The 16546-nt window shown below is 37.1% G+C and overlaps 1 protein-coding gene across 8 annotated transcripts in view; it reads right to left on the reverse strand.

Moving 5' to 3' along the window:
• Positions 1 to 8189: 8189 nt before the first annotated feature.
• Positions 8190 to 16546, reverse strand: part of Atp11c (ATPase phospholipid transporting 11C) — a 187813-nt gene continuing 179456 nt past the window's right edge. For 2 of the 8 annotated variants that reach the window (XM_052740008.1, XM_052739975.1), the window contains 2 exons: positions 14162 to 14266; positions 8190 to 10721 (listed from right to left, as the gene is read on the reverse strand). In XM_052740008.1, the coding sequence (XP_052595968.1) occupies positions 14165 to 14266 (102 nt within the window). In that variant the 3' untranslated portion in view covers positions 8190 to 10721; positions 14162 to 14164. Of the gene's footprint in view, positions 10722 to 14161; positions 14267 to 14931; positions 15026 to 16546 lie in introns of those variants that run through there. The other 6 variants (XM_052740000.1, XM_052740017.1, XM_052739985.1 and 3 more) reach the window with 5 other exon arrangements.

A 16546-nucleotide genomic window follows, 5' to 3' on the forward strand; every position in this document is an offset into this window, starting at 1 on the left:
AATATTCTTGTTTTTTTTATTTTTTATTTTTATTATTTCTTTTTAAGTTTTCCTGGGGGTGGTGCTACAAGGTTGAAGAGTAGATACAGTTGGACAGAGAAATGAGTGGGGTTGGGGTACATGGTGTGAAATTTCCAAAGAATCAATAAAAAATTATATTAAAAAAAGAAAGAAATTCAGGCCCTCATGCTTGCGAGGCAAGCACCGTACTCATTGAGCTATCTACTCATCCCGAGTTCCTAATAGTAGAAACTCAAATAAGACAGGAAATGTGTTTGCTCTCTCATCTGGCCCTTTACAGTTAGTCGGTTATGACCTGGACATATCTTTGCACTTTTTATTACATTTATCTATGTATTTATTCATTTGTGTATATTTGTGTGCACACGCTTTGGTGCTCAGTGGTTAGAGGACAACTTACAGGAGTAGGTTCTCTATTGCGACTATGTGGACCTCAAGGACTGAACTCTGGTTGTCTGGCTTTGCAACAAGTGCCTTTACCCACTGAGTCATTTTGCTAGTTGAGGACGTAACATTTCTTTCCACCTCATTTTTCTTCTGTGTAAAATTAAGGAGTTGAATTGGATGCTTTGAGAAAGCATCCTTTAAATTTTTTTCTTGTCCTTGGTTGCTTACCATTCTATTGTTTAATAACTATAAGAACATTACGATGATTTACAATTTCTGAATATCTGGTATGTGCTGAAGTTGGGGTCTCTTGTGTTTTTAGTTTGTTTGCCTACTCTTCTTCTTTTTGAGACAGTGTCTCGATCCCTAGGCAGCTAAGAATGACTCTCGCATCCACTACCCAAGTGCTGGTGTTTACAGATATGCAACACCTAGTTTATATGGTAATGGGGATCAAACACAGGATCTTGTGCACAAGCACAGTTATCAATTGAGCATTATCTTTAGTCTGTTTGATTTTTCAGAAGGGGTCTCATTATATAGTACCAGCTGGCCTAGAACTTGCTACACATCTCAGCTTGACTAACTCAAAATTTTCCTGCCTTATTTTCTCAAATCCTGGGGTTACAGGCTTGTGCTACCATGCCCAGCTTTGTTAGGTGATTTGTAATGTGTCTAAGTTGGGGGGGGTATGCCTGCTGTGGCATGTGTCTGATCAGAGACCAACTTCAGGTGTAGGTCTTCACCTTCCACGTGTTTGAGACAGGGTCTCCTTCCTTGTTCACTGCTGTATATGCCACGCTTATTGGATTGAGGGCTTCCAGTGATTTTCCTGTTTTAGCCCCCTATCTCTTGGTAGGGATGCATTAGGATTATGGATGCATACACTACTGTCTCTATCTTTTTATGTGGGTTCTGGGGACACAAAAATCAGGTTGTCAGACTTGTGGGGCACTTCACCCATGGATCCATCACCCCAGTCCTTGTACTAGGTATTTTAGTAAGTATGATCTCATATATGCATCTTCACATTGCTGGATAGGTTTGCTACCTACCACCCATTTTACAGATTGGGACACTAAAGTTTATGGAGATTGCAATTTACCAATCAATATTCTACAACCTGTACTTGGCGGAGTTATAATCTAAATTCAGATTTCTCTGCTTCTGGAAATCTTTGCATTAATACACCATACCGTCTGCCATATACCATACTGAATTTTTGTCATATTTGAATGTAGTAAACCATAAAAATTAATGTTAAAGTTCTTAGAAATTGTCTATCAGCAGGGCATGGTAATGCATAATCCCAGCACTCGGGAGGCAGAGGCAGGAGGCTCTCTGTGAGTTTGAAGACAGCCTGGTCTACAAAGTGAGTTCCAGGACAGCCAGGGCTGCATAGTGAGACCATGTCTCCCTCTACCCGCCACATGCCACCAAGAAAGAAATTGTATACCAGCAGGACATGGTAATGCACATCTTTAATCCCAGCTCTCTGGAGGCAGAGACAGGCAGATCTCTGTGAGTTTGAGGCTAGCCTGTTCTATATAGCAAGTTACAGGACAGTTAGGGTTACATAGAGAGATCCTGTCTCAACAAAATGAAACAAACAAGCCCCATGCAAATAAATAAAGTCTTCAGGATGTCCTTATTCAGAGCCTTTCTTTTAGTACTTCACGTGTAGTGTGGATCGTCTAACTTGAGAAGGGAAAGTTTGGGAGCTAGAAAACAGCATGCTAGCAGCCAGAGACAGTAGCCTGGGGTAGGTGGTTGCATTACTGTAAAGTATGTAAGTGCAGACAAACAGAAGGGTAAGTACAATGGAGTTTTCACTAAATGGAAAAATATATAGGAAGGCAAGTTATCATTAGAGGCTAAACACAAGAAGCAGTGCAAGAAGTGAAGAGCAGTGCCTTGAGGCAAGGGGCTGGGATTCAAAAACTTGTAACCAATGCGAAGAGTCAGATAATTAAGAGGGGAGAAATGAAGTAAAAGTGCTAGTAAGGGAACTAAAGGCTTTTTTTGTTTGTTTTTTTTAAAGCATGTCTGATATCTAGACATGGGTCAGATAGGACTCTGTTCACCCAAGAGTTGAAAAGATGTTGATTCATCAGGGACTTCAGGACTGGGATGGAGTGTTAGTGGCTTTGGTGAGTTCCATGGTGGAATGTGATTTTTGTGAGGAGAGGCTATGGCAGATCTGAACAATCTATACCAGGATGTGAATCAAATTAATGTGATAAAGCACCAGGGAGATGAAGAAAACCAACAACAAACAATGTAGAGTTGGAGCTCTTAGGGAAAAAAATGGTAAAAAGTCAAATGTGCTTGTGAGTTTTTGTAAGACTTTAAAGCAAATTCACCAAAGGGTTAAGAGAATGGAAGACAAGAAGGTACAGAGAGTCCCCAGTGTGCCCCACGATATGAAGAAAGATGTTCTAGGGTGGGAACCACTTTAGCTGCTCCTTTGAAAGGGTAGCCAAAATTGTCTGGGAGTGAGGGCCATACACAGCAACCAGAGGCCTTAAGGTAAACTATGAATTTGTTGGTCCCTCTACCAATACACAAAATACTTAGGCTTCGGTGGATACTGAAGCTGAGTGCTTTAATTCATGACAACACCCAAAACCACCAGGGGCAATACATAGCAGTGGATGGATATGAGGATAAAAGAGTACAAGCTAAAAGGACCAGCCTTATCCTAGGGGTGGGCAATATTCCCCCTAACATAAACTGTGTATATTTCTGTCCTGCAAAAAAAAAAAAAAAAAAAAAAAAAAAAAAAGTATGCTTGAAAAACAAGCATGCTTAGTGTGGAAAACGTTTGCCTAGCTGGGGTTTTTACAGAAACTCGATGTGGCTGAGGGAGAGACAATTGGAGTGGCTTAAGTCACAGTTCAAGTCAAGAGTCTTATCACATCCTAGCTCAAGGAAGTGGGGGGAGGAGCGGGCAGAGGCAGCTTTGCAAGTATCTACAACATAACAGCTAGGGTCAGGCTAACAAGTGGGCACAACCATTCCATCACGGCACTGGGATAAACCAAACAGTTTGAGCCAGCCCTAAGACCATAGTGGGTGGTAAAATACAGCAAGGTCCCATGGAGGTACCTCAGAAGAATGTCAGATATCTGATACAAGTGATGTGTTTCTTAGTAACTTCTTAGCTGCTGGATATCAAGACTAATTTTCATTCATCTGGAATGGCCAACAATGGACATTAAAATTACTTCCCCAAGGCTATCTTCATCCTTCCACTATTTGTCATAGAATGGAGAACTAGCACCTTGCTTTGTTACCCTGTCCTATCTTTTGTAATAAGGCTTCATTACACTGATAACATTATGATAACTTCTGAGTGTTTTACAGATTTAGAAAAACATTGAAGGACATACTGGTGCATCTAAAAGAATGAGAATTGGATTTCAATCCATACACGGCCCAAGGGCCAGGCACAACTGCAAAATTCCTGGCAGTGTTCTGGTCTAGTAAGATGGGTATGTTGAGAAAATCCTACAACAGCCAGTGCTTGTAAAAGAGCTACAGATATGTAAAGTAAATGAAAAAAAAAAAAAGAAGTATTGATATTCTTGGGGCTCCTGGGATACTGGTAGAGTTTCACATTCCACCCTGTCCAGTTTGCCCATCCTCTATACAATGATAAAGATGGGTGGTATGTAGAATTGGGACAGAAAGGCTCAGGAGGTTTTTGAGCAGGATAAGTAAGATCTTTGTAAAGGCTAAACCAGCTGTGTGTCCAATTATCCCAGTGCCCTTTTGTGTAAAAAGTTACCAGAAGCTCAGAAGGTTACAGCTGGGGGCTAAGGCAAAAACAACCTGAGCAAATGATCATAATATGGTTTTGGTCTCAGGTACAGAAAGGGGCAGAAGTTAGGTACACAGTGCTCTAACAGTAAATGATGGCTGTATATAAACCATTACAGCAGGCAGAATTCATCACCAGTCCTACCTTGGTAGCCACAAAAAAAATACCTTATACAATTAAGGAAGGATTGGATGCCTTCTGGCCAAGTCTCTTTCTAGGGTGGCATAGAATTAAATTCTACAAAGGTGGTGTACATGTTTACAGGAATATGGTGTAGTGTTTGCAGGCCCTGTTATCAGTGTCATACAGGCTGTCCTGGGGCCAGTGCCCTTCCAAGCTATTGAGACCCCTCTAATAATTGAACCAAAAGATAACCCAGATTAAGTGTAAAAAGGGACACCATCCATCCCTATGTATGCTTGGTATAAAGAGTAGGAGCAAAAAACAGGAAGGAGTAGCTGTAGTAATACAAATGAACATAGACACCATGTGATTGAAAAAAGAAAATGTAGCCAATGCGCCTAGTGAAGAACAATACAGATAGTAGTAACTCATGAGACTTTGCCTGAGACAATCTGTACTGACAAGTGGGCTATATTCAGAGGCCCCACTTTATGGATGACAAAACGGGAATAGGAAAACTGGAAGGTGTTGGGTCAGCCATGGTAGGAATAACAGATGTGGAGACAAATACATAATAGGAATCATAACCTCTGATAGTTTTCCATGTAGCAGCCTGCACCCCATTGAGTCCTCCTAGAAATCAGGAAGCAGATGCCTTTACAAAAGTATGGGCCATCTATCCTCAGTTACTACTAGAGGCTGATCACTGGGTTCATGTAAAGGCCGGAGCCAACACCATTTGGCAAATGGCTGAAGCCATTGACATTCCTGTAAAATATTCTGAAAATCCTACATGCTGTCCAGTCATGTGGGTCTGATCGAGATTGTGGCCTTGACAGATGGATTCTATGACAGGGCAGGTACTAAAGTCCCTATAAAGGACAGGCAAATAGAATACACAGGGCTTATACCTGTCAGTGCAGGATGCAAGCATGCCCTCACTATAAGGTATACAGATCAGAAAGACATGAGTTAAACTTGAGTTCTGTTCTGAGGGACCAGAGAGAATATGATTTTACCTTGGCCTTGACTTGTAAGACTCTGGAGTTAATAGTCTCTACACAGAGATATTGTGAAGATGAAATGAATTAGGTAAATATACATTTTTAGTGCTATGTACTGTTCTGTGTTTAGCTTGATTTTTCCCATTAACATTTTATGACTTATCAGTTTTGTTTAACATGTTTAAATAATTCCAGATTTGTTGCAAAAATTGTGCAAAGGAGTCCCATATACCTTTCACCTAGATTCCCCAAAATAAAACAGGCTATATGATCAACCTAGCTTCAAATATTAGAAAATTAACACTGATGTGGGGCTGGAGATGTAGCTCAATAGTAGAATACTTGCCAATCAAAGCCTCAAGTTGTAGCTCCAGCACCACATAAACTAGGCATGGTGGTGCATGCCTGTAATCTCAATACTGGGGAGTTGAATGCAGAAGGACAGGAAGTTCAAGGTCATGACCAGCAAGCTAGCTCAGCAGTTAAAGGTACCTGGTAACAAGCCTGACAATCTGAGTTCAATTCCAGGAACTCACAGTACAGAACTGAATCCCACAAGTTGTCCTCTCACTTCCACACATGCATCATGGCTCATGTATATTAACACAATTACATGCAAAAATTAAAAAAGTTCCAGGCCAGCCTGGGCTATATGAGACCATCTATATATTTTATATTAAAAGCATATGTATTATATAATATATTAGGTATCTATATCTATATCTATATAGATATCTATTATAGACTGTGGTCATTCAATTTCTAGTCTAAGATTCAACTAAGATCACATGCTTCATGGTTGATTTCCTTTATCTGGGACAGTTTCTCAGTCTTGGTCTTTTCATGATCTTGATGATGTTGAAGATTATATGTCCATTACTATACACAAACCCTCTGATTTGGGTTTGTCTGATGTTTTCTCATGGTTAATTTTTGGCGGCTTGTTAACTTATGCCATCAGGGGAGGGTATAATGATGATAATATAGTGTCCTAGTTAGGTATACAAACTCTAGCCACAATAGCTGGATCCAAATTTTGGCTCTCATGACCTTGGTTTTTGTGACTTAGTTTCCTCATTGGGCATATGGGAAATATCAGTAATGTATCTCCTAAGGCTTTTGGGATTAGGAAACATGTAAAAACGTATACTGTGGCTAGAACACTGTTACTTAAAACAAGGAGTTGGACATTTGGTGGTTTTACTAATAGCACATTCTTGGCAGTTCAGGAAGAAACTAAAGCAGCAGCAGGTGATTTAGCAATGTATATCCTTTCTTCTTCCCTACCCAAAGAACAAGGGCCAAAGACTTACTGTCAGCAGAACTTCTGGCCTACCATGAGGTACACTGTTCATTTTAGCCACCAATCTGTTTCCAGTACTTGCTCCTAAGACCCCTGAGATCAGGCCTCACTTAACCCATAGAGGAACATTTCTTTAGAATCAAGGATGAGTGAACTAGGCACTAAGCTCTGATTCCTTGCTCACCTAATGAATGGGAAAACGTGAATAAAAACACAGCAAACTAATGCCATCTCTCTCTCTCTCTCTCTCTCTCTCTCTCTCTCTCTCTCTCTCTCTCTCTCTCTCTCTCTCTCTCTCTCTCTCTCTCTCTCTCTCTTTTCCTGATAACTATTCCCAGAGCTAGGGCCTCTTGGCTTCATTAGTATGCATCCAGCACTTTACCCATAGACGCATTCACTGAATAACCATAGTGATAACCTCAGCCCCTAACCTTTGCATGTGTTTCTTGCTGAAGAGGTCAAATCACTCAAGACCTCACAACAGTCACTGTATTGGCAATTGAAGGCAGACAAAACAGGGAGACAGAGAGTGACCCATAAGGTTGGATGGGGGAAGGGAAGGAATCCTGAAGAGACTGACTTCAGTAAGTTAGAAAGCATGTATTACACATATGTGAAACGTTGGTAAATGACAAGTGTTAACTAGTGTCAGAGCAATAAGCAAGTCTTTAATATAAAAATAACTGTGCTTCCACCTGAGGGGCAAATTACATTTTACAGAACAAGTCTCATTCCTTAACTCATTTGACTTTCATCACACTGGATAAGAGTATTTGAAACTTTAACTCAGATCTTGTTTCTAAATACAGCACATTTCTCACAACAATACAAAGGAAATATAGACTAAACAGAGTACTAATTGAATTGAAAGGGTACCAAAATGAAGTGGTTGAAGTGCAAAACGCAACACAATCAGACTTAGGTCCAGCAAATGGCTTGACAGCTAAGCACTTTTCCAGAAAGGGGTCTTTCTCAAGGCCTGAGTGTAGCCAGAGCAATATAAGGAGGCATGAAGGGAGATGTGAATATGCACATCTTTGTACTAACTTCAAGCTACAGTAAAATGTTATCTTTGGTCACTTAAGAATCAGAGTTTCAATAGATCAAACATGAAGATCACACAGAATGTACATCACAATCCCTCGAGTGTGTGGGCAGCAGTAAGAGCCTACCACGAACATCTAATATGCATTTATTGAGCTGGCTGGGTTTTACACTCCTTTTTTTGGTGCTAGGGATCAAAACCAACACTTTGTGCATGCTTAATACACACTGTATCATCACTACATCCTAGCTGGGTCTTTATTTATACAATCATAAAATATGGTCTTATTAAAAAAATTTCACAAGTTTCTTACCTCAAATTAGGTACAGCCATAAAACATCAGTTGAGTTCATGGAGATGTTGTAGCAACCTTTTGTGAACTGTACATGCAAACAGGAAATTAGAAACTTACTCCCTATCACTAAATTGCACCTATAACATTTTGATATCAAATTGATACTTTAAAAAGAAGAGGCCCAAATATCAATTATATCATACCAAAGTTTATTGATTACATCAAACGAAAATTTCTGTAATGAAAAAGGCAAGTTGCATTCATAAAAGATGGCATTCACGTTCATTTTAGAAAGCAACAAAGTAGATGTAAAAAATTGCTTAAGTGAAAAATGTAATATTGCAGTTCCATTTTACAAGCTGAAAAATGATTTTATCAACATCTGCATAAAATCTGCACATTTATATACTGCATGTTATTAAAAAATTCCATCACTAAATTATGACTTTTGCAAATTTAGGCTTACATTTATACTGTTGCTGGTGTATATGTAGTAGATATGGAATGAATATTTCTGTTTAATAGGCAACATCCTCAAACAATAAACAACAGTGTGGAAAATACAAGGGACATTTTGATAGCTCAAAAAAATCATTCAAATTATGGTAATATGGTCCTACTGTTTTCTTATTGACTTCTTGCCCTCTTCTGATATAAGAGTGGTTAGATTATAGTACTAGGAATACTGGATGGCTCATTTCAAGTTACTTCATCTGATAATCCCACGCTAGCCATGTTTTAGATCATTAATAAAAAACTTTCAAAAAGCAAACCCATGCTCCTCTGATTTGAGCTGCAGTGTACAATGTAATGTGTAACTGAGATACAACTCTAAATAGCCCTCACTTGCTTATCTAGATTTCTCTCTACTGCCACATGTCACACATATTCAGTTTTATTTCTACTATCCTGGATATCCTGATTATATCAACTCCTCAATTGTTCTGCATTAACTAAGCCTCTCTATTTGGCTCTTATAGTTATTCACAGTCCTTATAGTTCTGATGTAAAATAATAACAATACAGCAGCAACAACAATGACAATAACAATAACAAAATAGCAAAGCTTTCCTGGGTTAGATGTTTTAGCTCTTTGGAATAGGCAAAGAATAGAAAGACTTTGCTTTCAGCAGATCACCTCAAATACAGGCTACAATAGCACACAGCACACTTAAGCTGTAAATGACATTTAACAAAATACTCAAAAATAATACTGATAGACAAGAACAAATTAAATTAATTATGGAATGGTTTTTGGTAACTGAAATTATGACCTTTTCAGAATTTAAGAAATATTACATCTAAACATCAACACAATATATACGGAAGAATCAAATGTGCCATATGGACTATATAAATATATGGAATAGAATGAACCTAATACTTTGCTAAATCAAGGTACAATATAAACATCAAATAGTACAGGCATGACAGAAAGACAAAAAATTGGAAACTGATAGAAAAATATTTTCTAAATATCATTTTAACTTAGCTTTCAAATGTGGTCCCTCTATTGAATAAAGACATTTCACACTTACTTCATGTTTTAAGTGAACTTATTAGGGGTAAAAACCTCTTTCTTATCCAGTAGTTTGAGGATCTTACCAAGGTCCACCTCATAGTTTAGAATTAGACTACTTTACTGTCCCAGTCAGCTACAGGAGATAACATTCATGTCCAAAGGGTCATGGCTCTTACAAGTTGAACTGTTTTAGAATGGATCTCTCCCCTACCAAATTGGTAACTTAAAAAAAAGTGCTGTATATATACACAAACACAACCTCTTTCAAATAAAAACCGTTAGTAGTTTAAAATAAGCTATTCCTCCTCTCTTTGCCACATAAAATTATAAAATGCCGATGTTAAGAATGGCACTTATTTTTATATATTTAATCCATCTTACCTCATCACCCAGCAAAATTGACATTGGAAATATCTTATTGCTTAACTGTTTTGAGGGGCTACTACCCAAGTGACCAAAGTGTTTTATTTTCAAGTTTAAATACATAAGTGGTGTGTAGTTCAGAAGAAAACGAACCAAATAACCTTTTGCAAACTTGTTTCTACAATAATACCCAGAATTAACAGTATCGCACAAAGTATTCAAGGTATTTTTTTAGAAAGGATATTAGAGACCAAGACAATTAGCCTGTGAATGAACAGAAGATAAACTATTTTGTCTGATGCAGTAATATCATTTAGTTCTTCTGTATTTTCAAGTATTCCTTTTATATTTGGAAAAAAATAAGATAATCATTCAGCAGGAACGAGAAATGTGATACAAACAGCCTATGTCTTTTGCCAGGCAAAAAAGTTAACACTGTTTTAGCAAAATCTGTTCATTTCCATTGCATGACTTCTACTTTATACTACTATATTTAAATCCATTCACGAAGTCAATGGGTTAAAAGAGCACCCATTTTATAGTTACTTTATTCTATCTAAATCCAGAATTCTAAGTATGCTTACTTTAAACTTTCATATAATTCTTAACTTTGGCCATAATGGCTACTTACAATAACTGTAAATGGTTAGGAGAGTTATTTGGTATTTTAATGGACATTTATTCTGAACCCTACACACGAGAGTGGTTTTTGTTGCATATTGAGTATCCTGAGTTAATATCTTTTGTAGTTGTTCCTTCATGCTTTCTTTCTTTAGCTGCAACCACAGTCAATATGCTTGTAGGACAACAACATGGGCAGTTCAAGATTCAGATTCTGAAAAGGTTAAAATATAGAGTTACAAAATTTATTTTGGTAACAACATATAACCATCTGTTTAACATTTTCAAAAATAAAGCAAGTAGTAAATTTTGTTATGAGAGTAAAGCAACTGTTTTAACAAAAGTGCCAAGTTTTATTCACATGCAAGAGGGAAAAAAGTGACACAATAACTGGATTTCTAATTTTTTCTTCATCTGTCAGCTGAATAGTTCAGGCTTGCTCTTTGCTTTTGGATTGCTCCAGGGCTCTCCTAGTAGTTTTTCCCACTGGGATTGCCTATTAAGCTGGGAGCTGCTGGAACACAGGATCATGATAGTTTTATCTCTAGCATCTAGTAAAATGCTTGGCATGTAGTAGATGCTCAGGAATTGAAGGAATGAATTGCTTATTTTTTGATGTGTGAATTATCTTTGAGTATGTATGTATGTGAGTATACATGCATGTGTGTGTATGAGCATGTAGAGGGCAGAGGTTAACCTCTGGTGTCATGCTTAGGTGCCATTCACCCTTTTTATTATTTTGCAGGAATTCATTAAGTAGCCTTGACTAGCCTTGAGCTCACAGAGATCCACCTACTTTTGCCTCCCAAGTGGTGAGATTAAATGTGTGCAGCATGACACTCTGCCCTCACTTTTTTTTTTTTTAAAGATAGGGTCTTTCAGTGGGACCTGGGCTTGCCAATGAACTAGGCTGACTAGCCAGTAAGCTCCAGGAATTCTCTTGCTTTGTCTTCCAAGGAATCCTCTTATTTCTGCCTTCCCAGCATTAGGATTACAAGTACACCAGCATACCTGGCTTTTTTCTGTGACTGCTGGGTCTTGAATTCAGGTCCATATGCCTGCACACTCACCACTTTACAGCCCCAGCCCCTGGATTTGTGAATTTTGAGATGTTCAGTTTTGGAAATTTTCTGTGAAAATACTCCTTTACTAAAAAAAAACCACCACCCATAATATCAAAGTTATTTTTTCTTTTTGGTAGATGATTTACTATGATTCAAATGACTCTTCTTTTTCTTATTCATCATCTACTTAAAAGAAAAACCAGAGAAATATCCCTAATAAATCTGCAGATTCTTCTCTCTCCTCTAAATACTATTTCATGCTGTGATCAGGATGGGTAAAATAGACAACCTGAATATAAACACTGAAGTTATGTGTCAAGAAGGGGGGGTATATCTTTGATTCTCCATGATAAAATCAAGCTTTAAAGTTTGTTTAAAATGTATTTATTTAGAGTGTATTGTGTGTGCACATGCCATAGTGCATGTGTGGAGGTCAGAGACTAGCCTTCAGGAGTCGTTCTCTCCTTCCAACATGTGGGATTGAACTCAGGTGATCAGGCTTGGCAGCAAGCATCTTTATCTGATGAACCATCTTGATGGTCTAAAACTCAAAAATTTTGAATTACAGTAATGGAAGAAGGTCTTAAAATGGTACTACTTTGTTCCCATTCTGGGACACCTTTCTTATCATAATTGGACTATAAATTCATTAGAATACCCTCAATTTCTACTCATGTTTCCCAGTCTTCAGGTCATAATGACTTTAACCAAAATAAGGTTGCCACTCACCCTGAGAGTATGTGAAAGAAATCAGGTCGTCCCCTTATCTACCAAGGAACAAATTCAGTGGCTGAAGTGCCAAATATTTTCCTTGAAGAACTAATGCTACATGAAAATCAATTCCTGGAAGAAATAACTACATTAAAAGTGAAAAACTTTTTAAACTTCATTTTTTTTCAAGACAGGGTTTCTCTGTGTAGTTTTGGTGCCTGTCCTGGATCTCGCTCTGCAGACCAGGCTGGCCTAGAACTCAGAGATCTGCCTAGCTCTGCCTCCCAAGTGCTGGGATTAAAGGCATGTGCCACCTCTGCCCGGCCTTTTTAAACTTCTTAAATTCTAGATGTTTTAGTTGAGGCCCTGGAGAGGCCAAAAGCAGTAGCAGTATCTGCTACTCAGCAGAGCCCCCCAACCATAGACCAAGCTAAAGAAAGCAATCCAGGGGGATACAAAATTAAATGCAAATACTATAGCTGAGATGCATCTCATAGCTTACTTAGGACACAGCAATCTGAAACAAAATGGCCAAAGATTTTGAAGGCTACTAAGAAGTAAACTCATTACTAAGGGGAAAAACATGCAGGTGAGTCAATAAAAAAATGTATAACATGCTGACTGCAGCAAAAGAAGTATGCTTCCAAAATAACACTGCAGACACAGAATGTGGTGAATGATAGGAGGTAAAAGAACCAACAGATTCAATCTATTAAAATGGGCTAAGGTAGAATCATAGATTCAAGTATATTGTCCCACAATTTTATTCATATGATCACATTTTTTTTCTTTTTTCTTTTTTTTTTTTTGGTTTTTTGAGACAGGGTTTCTCTGTGTAGTTTTGGTGCCTGTCCTGAATCTCACTCTGTAAACCAGGCTGGCCTCGAACTCACAGAGATCTGCCTGGCTCTGCATCCCAAGTGCTGAGATTAAAGGCATGCGCCTTCACTGCCTGGCAATCACAATTTTTTATGTGCGCATAAAAATCAGCCCTGCTATAAACTGTACTGAGTTGCTTGTAGACAAGTTTATAAGTGAATTACTTGGGAATTACTCCAAATTTCCTTCAATGGATAAAATACCTTTCAGGACCTCGAGTGTCAGAGTCCTCTGAAGTAGGAAATATAGATTGCACATGAAAGGAGTCATTCTGAGTTCTAGGGTCCCTCTCATGGTATATTAATTTCTCTAAAATATTTTTGAGGTAAATAAAACCAATATTATAAAATAAATTTTTTTAGGAAACATTTTGTCAATAAGCATGCATCCCCCTGAATAGCTAGGAAAGATTTTACCTCTGAGAGCTGAAACATTTAGCTTGAATAAAACTTGACATTAAAAATGTTATAATTAGAGGACTGGATCATTAACATGTATTTGGGGATTAGACGTTTACAAGGACATTAAAAGTGTAAACCTACAAACACACAGACACAGCACATGAAGGTACAAACACATTTGATTATCTTCACATAGTTCCCAGAAAAACATGCAATGCTAAACTGACTTGGTATTATACAGATGCAATTTTGGAATATTTGTTTCTCCAAATCATCCTTATAAGTCAAAATTATATTATTTCTAGATCAATATTAAGTATTTTCACATGATGGCACCGCCACAACAATTTGTCCTTCACAAATTAAATATATTGTATTAACATTCAGTTCTGAAAATGTCATCATTATGAGTTTCAGCAAATTTAAAATATAAATTTCCCCATATTCCAAGCAATGCATCTTTATATTTTTGCAAAGAATAGTATAAAGTTCACCACACCAACAGCAGAGAAAATTTAAAGAGTGATATTTTCATTTTTTCTTTATAATGCTGTTAATCTGTTTCTTTAAAGCCAGCCCACTTGTTTAACACTAGGTACCTGTTACAATATATTAGATTCGTCTGAGAATGTTCGTAAAAGAAGAGGTCTGACTGAAGGTCTGGCGGATAATGAGTCAGATGCCCTTCTACAGCTCTGATTTCTCTGTAATAGTGAGGCAAAGATACTTAAAGCATTTGAAGATAGGTTAACCTACCTGGTGATTAAAAATGTAGGAGAAAAAAGAAATCATTTCCTACAGACTACTTTCCTGGCCCCAAAGTACAAATTATTTTACTACACAGAAAATGCATAACATTCAAATGAATACATTTAAAGGACCAAGAAAGTCTCCAATTCAAACTGTTTCTTTTGTGGTATAAGTAAATGATATTAGCAGTATGTAGAAAACTTAGGTTTCTGGGATGGCACTGGTAGGTTATATGGTAAGATGAGTCAATATGGCTTGATTAATGAACCTTACCATCCTTTTGGTGAACACCTCTGAGAGTTGTGCTGGTGCTCTGAGTGTGTCAAAAAGGAGAAATTTGTGCAAAATGCTCTTGTCCTGATAAACAGGCTAGGTCTAAATCATGGCTTCTATATTGCATACCCCATATTACAAAGTTATAGTTTAAGTGTTTGAAAATTACTCCTTCTCCAGTAAGACAATTTAGAAGGTGAATAAATGATTAAAAGAAAATGACAAAATATTTTAAGTATTAATAGAAAATATAAAAATGAGTCATGAGAAGTAACTTTTTATGAAGAATCAGAAATGGTGTCAGGCAATGAGAATGCAAGCAAGTTGGTACATTAAGAAAGGAAATCACCTTATTCACTCCAAGAGAAACTGTGATTGCTGGAAGTTTGAGAAAGCATGAAGATAGTAGATGTTCCTGAGGAAGGGAGGCGTTTCATTACCTTGTTCACAATTGCACAAAAGGTGGAAAATTGCAGTAGAAAAGAGAGAAATGCAGAAAGCATAAAAAAGAAGAAAAAAGAAAGAAAGAAAAGAAAAAGTAAATATTCTCTCAGATGTAAAACATTTAAAAAGAAACCTTGAGAACTGGAAGTAGAAATGACATGTTAGTTTGGAAAACGTTACTTACTAAAGTAAAAGAGTTAGTTAGAAATAATCTATTATATGTGCCAGCTGCTGTTTTCCTGTATATCAACTTAAAATAATTTTATTAATGGGGATATACTATTTTAAATCAAATAATTCTAATATGCCTCTTACTAAAAAAGGTTAATCTCTAATCAATAATTCACTACCTTATGTTTGTTCAAAATCCATTGGTCAGAGAGCTATGTTCACGTTCCATCACAAATCACTAATGTACCTGAAGTAACTATCTTTCCTATTCAATTGTACAGACACATTATGAAAGAATTGACTGCTCCTTAGGCAGCTACAGTAAAAAAAAAAAAAAAAAAAAAAAAAAAAAAAACTAACCAAAACCAATATAATGAGAAAACATATGGTGGTGCAACCATCCTACCATTTGCCTCTGAATTAGTGGTTAATTTCCTTTTTTCTAGCATAGTTTGATCAGTTTCACTATTTTTCTTACATAAGAGACCTCTTTACAAAGGTGGGCTAAATTTTTCTGAAGTACACATTTTTCAAACTCAAAAAATTAGAAATTGTAAAAATTTAATTAGAAAAATCTGAGATTCTTTTTCCTTATCTGAAATCATAACATAATTTGCAGAGTTAGCTTTGGCATTGCCCATGCAAGACAGAAGCTGGGAGGTCAACTATGGATGGGGATGAACTCAACAACTCCGCTAATCAATATAACCCAGGTTAGCCAGGTGTGGTGGTACACACTGTAGTCCAAGCACTCAGGAGGCTGAGGCAGGCAGATCACTATGAATTTGACTCTGTTCCCAAAACCAAAACCAACTAAACATCCACCCAAACAATCAGAAGATTACTCTTATCTTTTTACTCATTAAAGAAAATAGGCTTAGGAAAAGAAAGTAGCTCAAGTGATTGTACATATCTAGGAGAGTTTAATAACCAAACATTTAAATACAAATACTTCCATTTTTGTGTTCTGATATAACCATACTTCTTCCCATTTATATTTTACTTTAAATGCAGAAGTTGGAGACATGTTGGAAGTATACAAATTACCAGTTGATTAAACTAGAGAAATATTTCAGATTCTCAAAGAAAAAAATCTATCTTCTGTTTTGCGGGCAAAAATCCTGCAACAAGATTAACATGATACCATGTCCCCATTCCCAAGTTTAATGTGCAAGCCTATCTATTTAGAGACTGCAACTATAAGCACATTTTGTTGTGTTCAAAAATCTGTATTCAACCTCCAGAGATAAAAGTAGTACAGAAGCAAAAGTTTTAGAGGCCAATAGATTAGGTGTTTAGAGACTTTATAAAGAAAAAAAAAGGAAATATGAACATACAGAAAGCAG

Source organism: Peromyscus californicus, unplaced genomic scaffold, assembly GCF_007827085.1.
Source record: "Peromyscus californicus insignis strain IS unplaced genomic scaffold, ASM782708v3 Scaffold_10__1_contigs__length_136768540, whole genome shotgun sequence".
Lineage (NCBI taxonomy): Eukaryota > Metazoa > Chordata > Mammalia > Rodentia > Cricetidae > Peromyscus > Peromyscus californicus.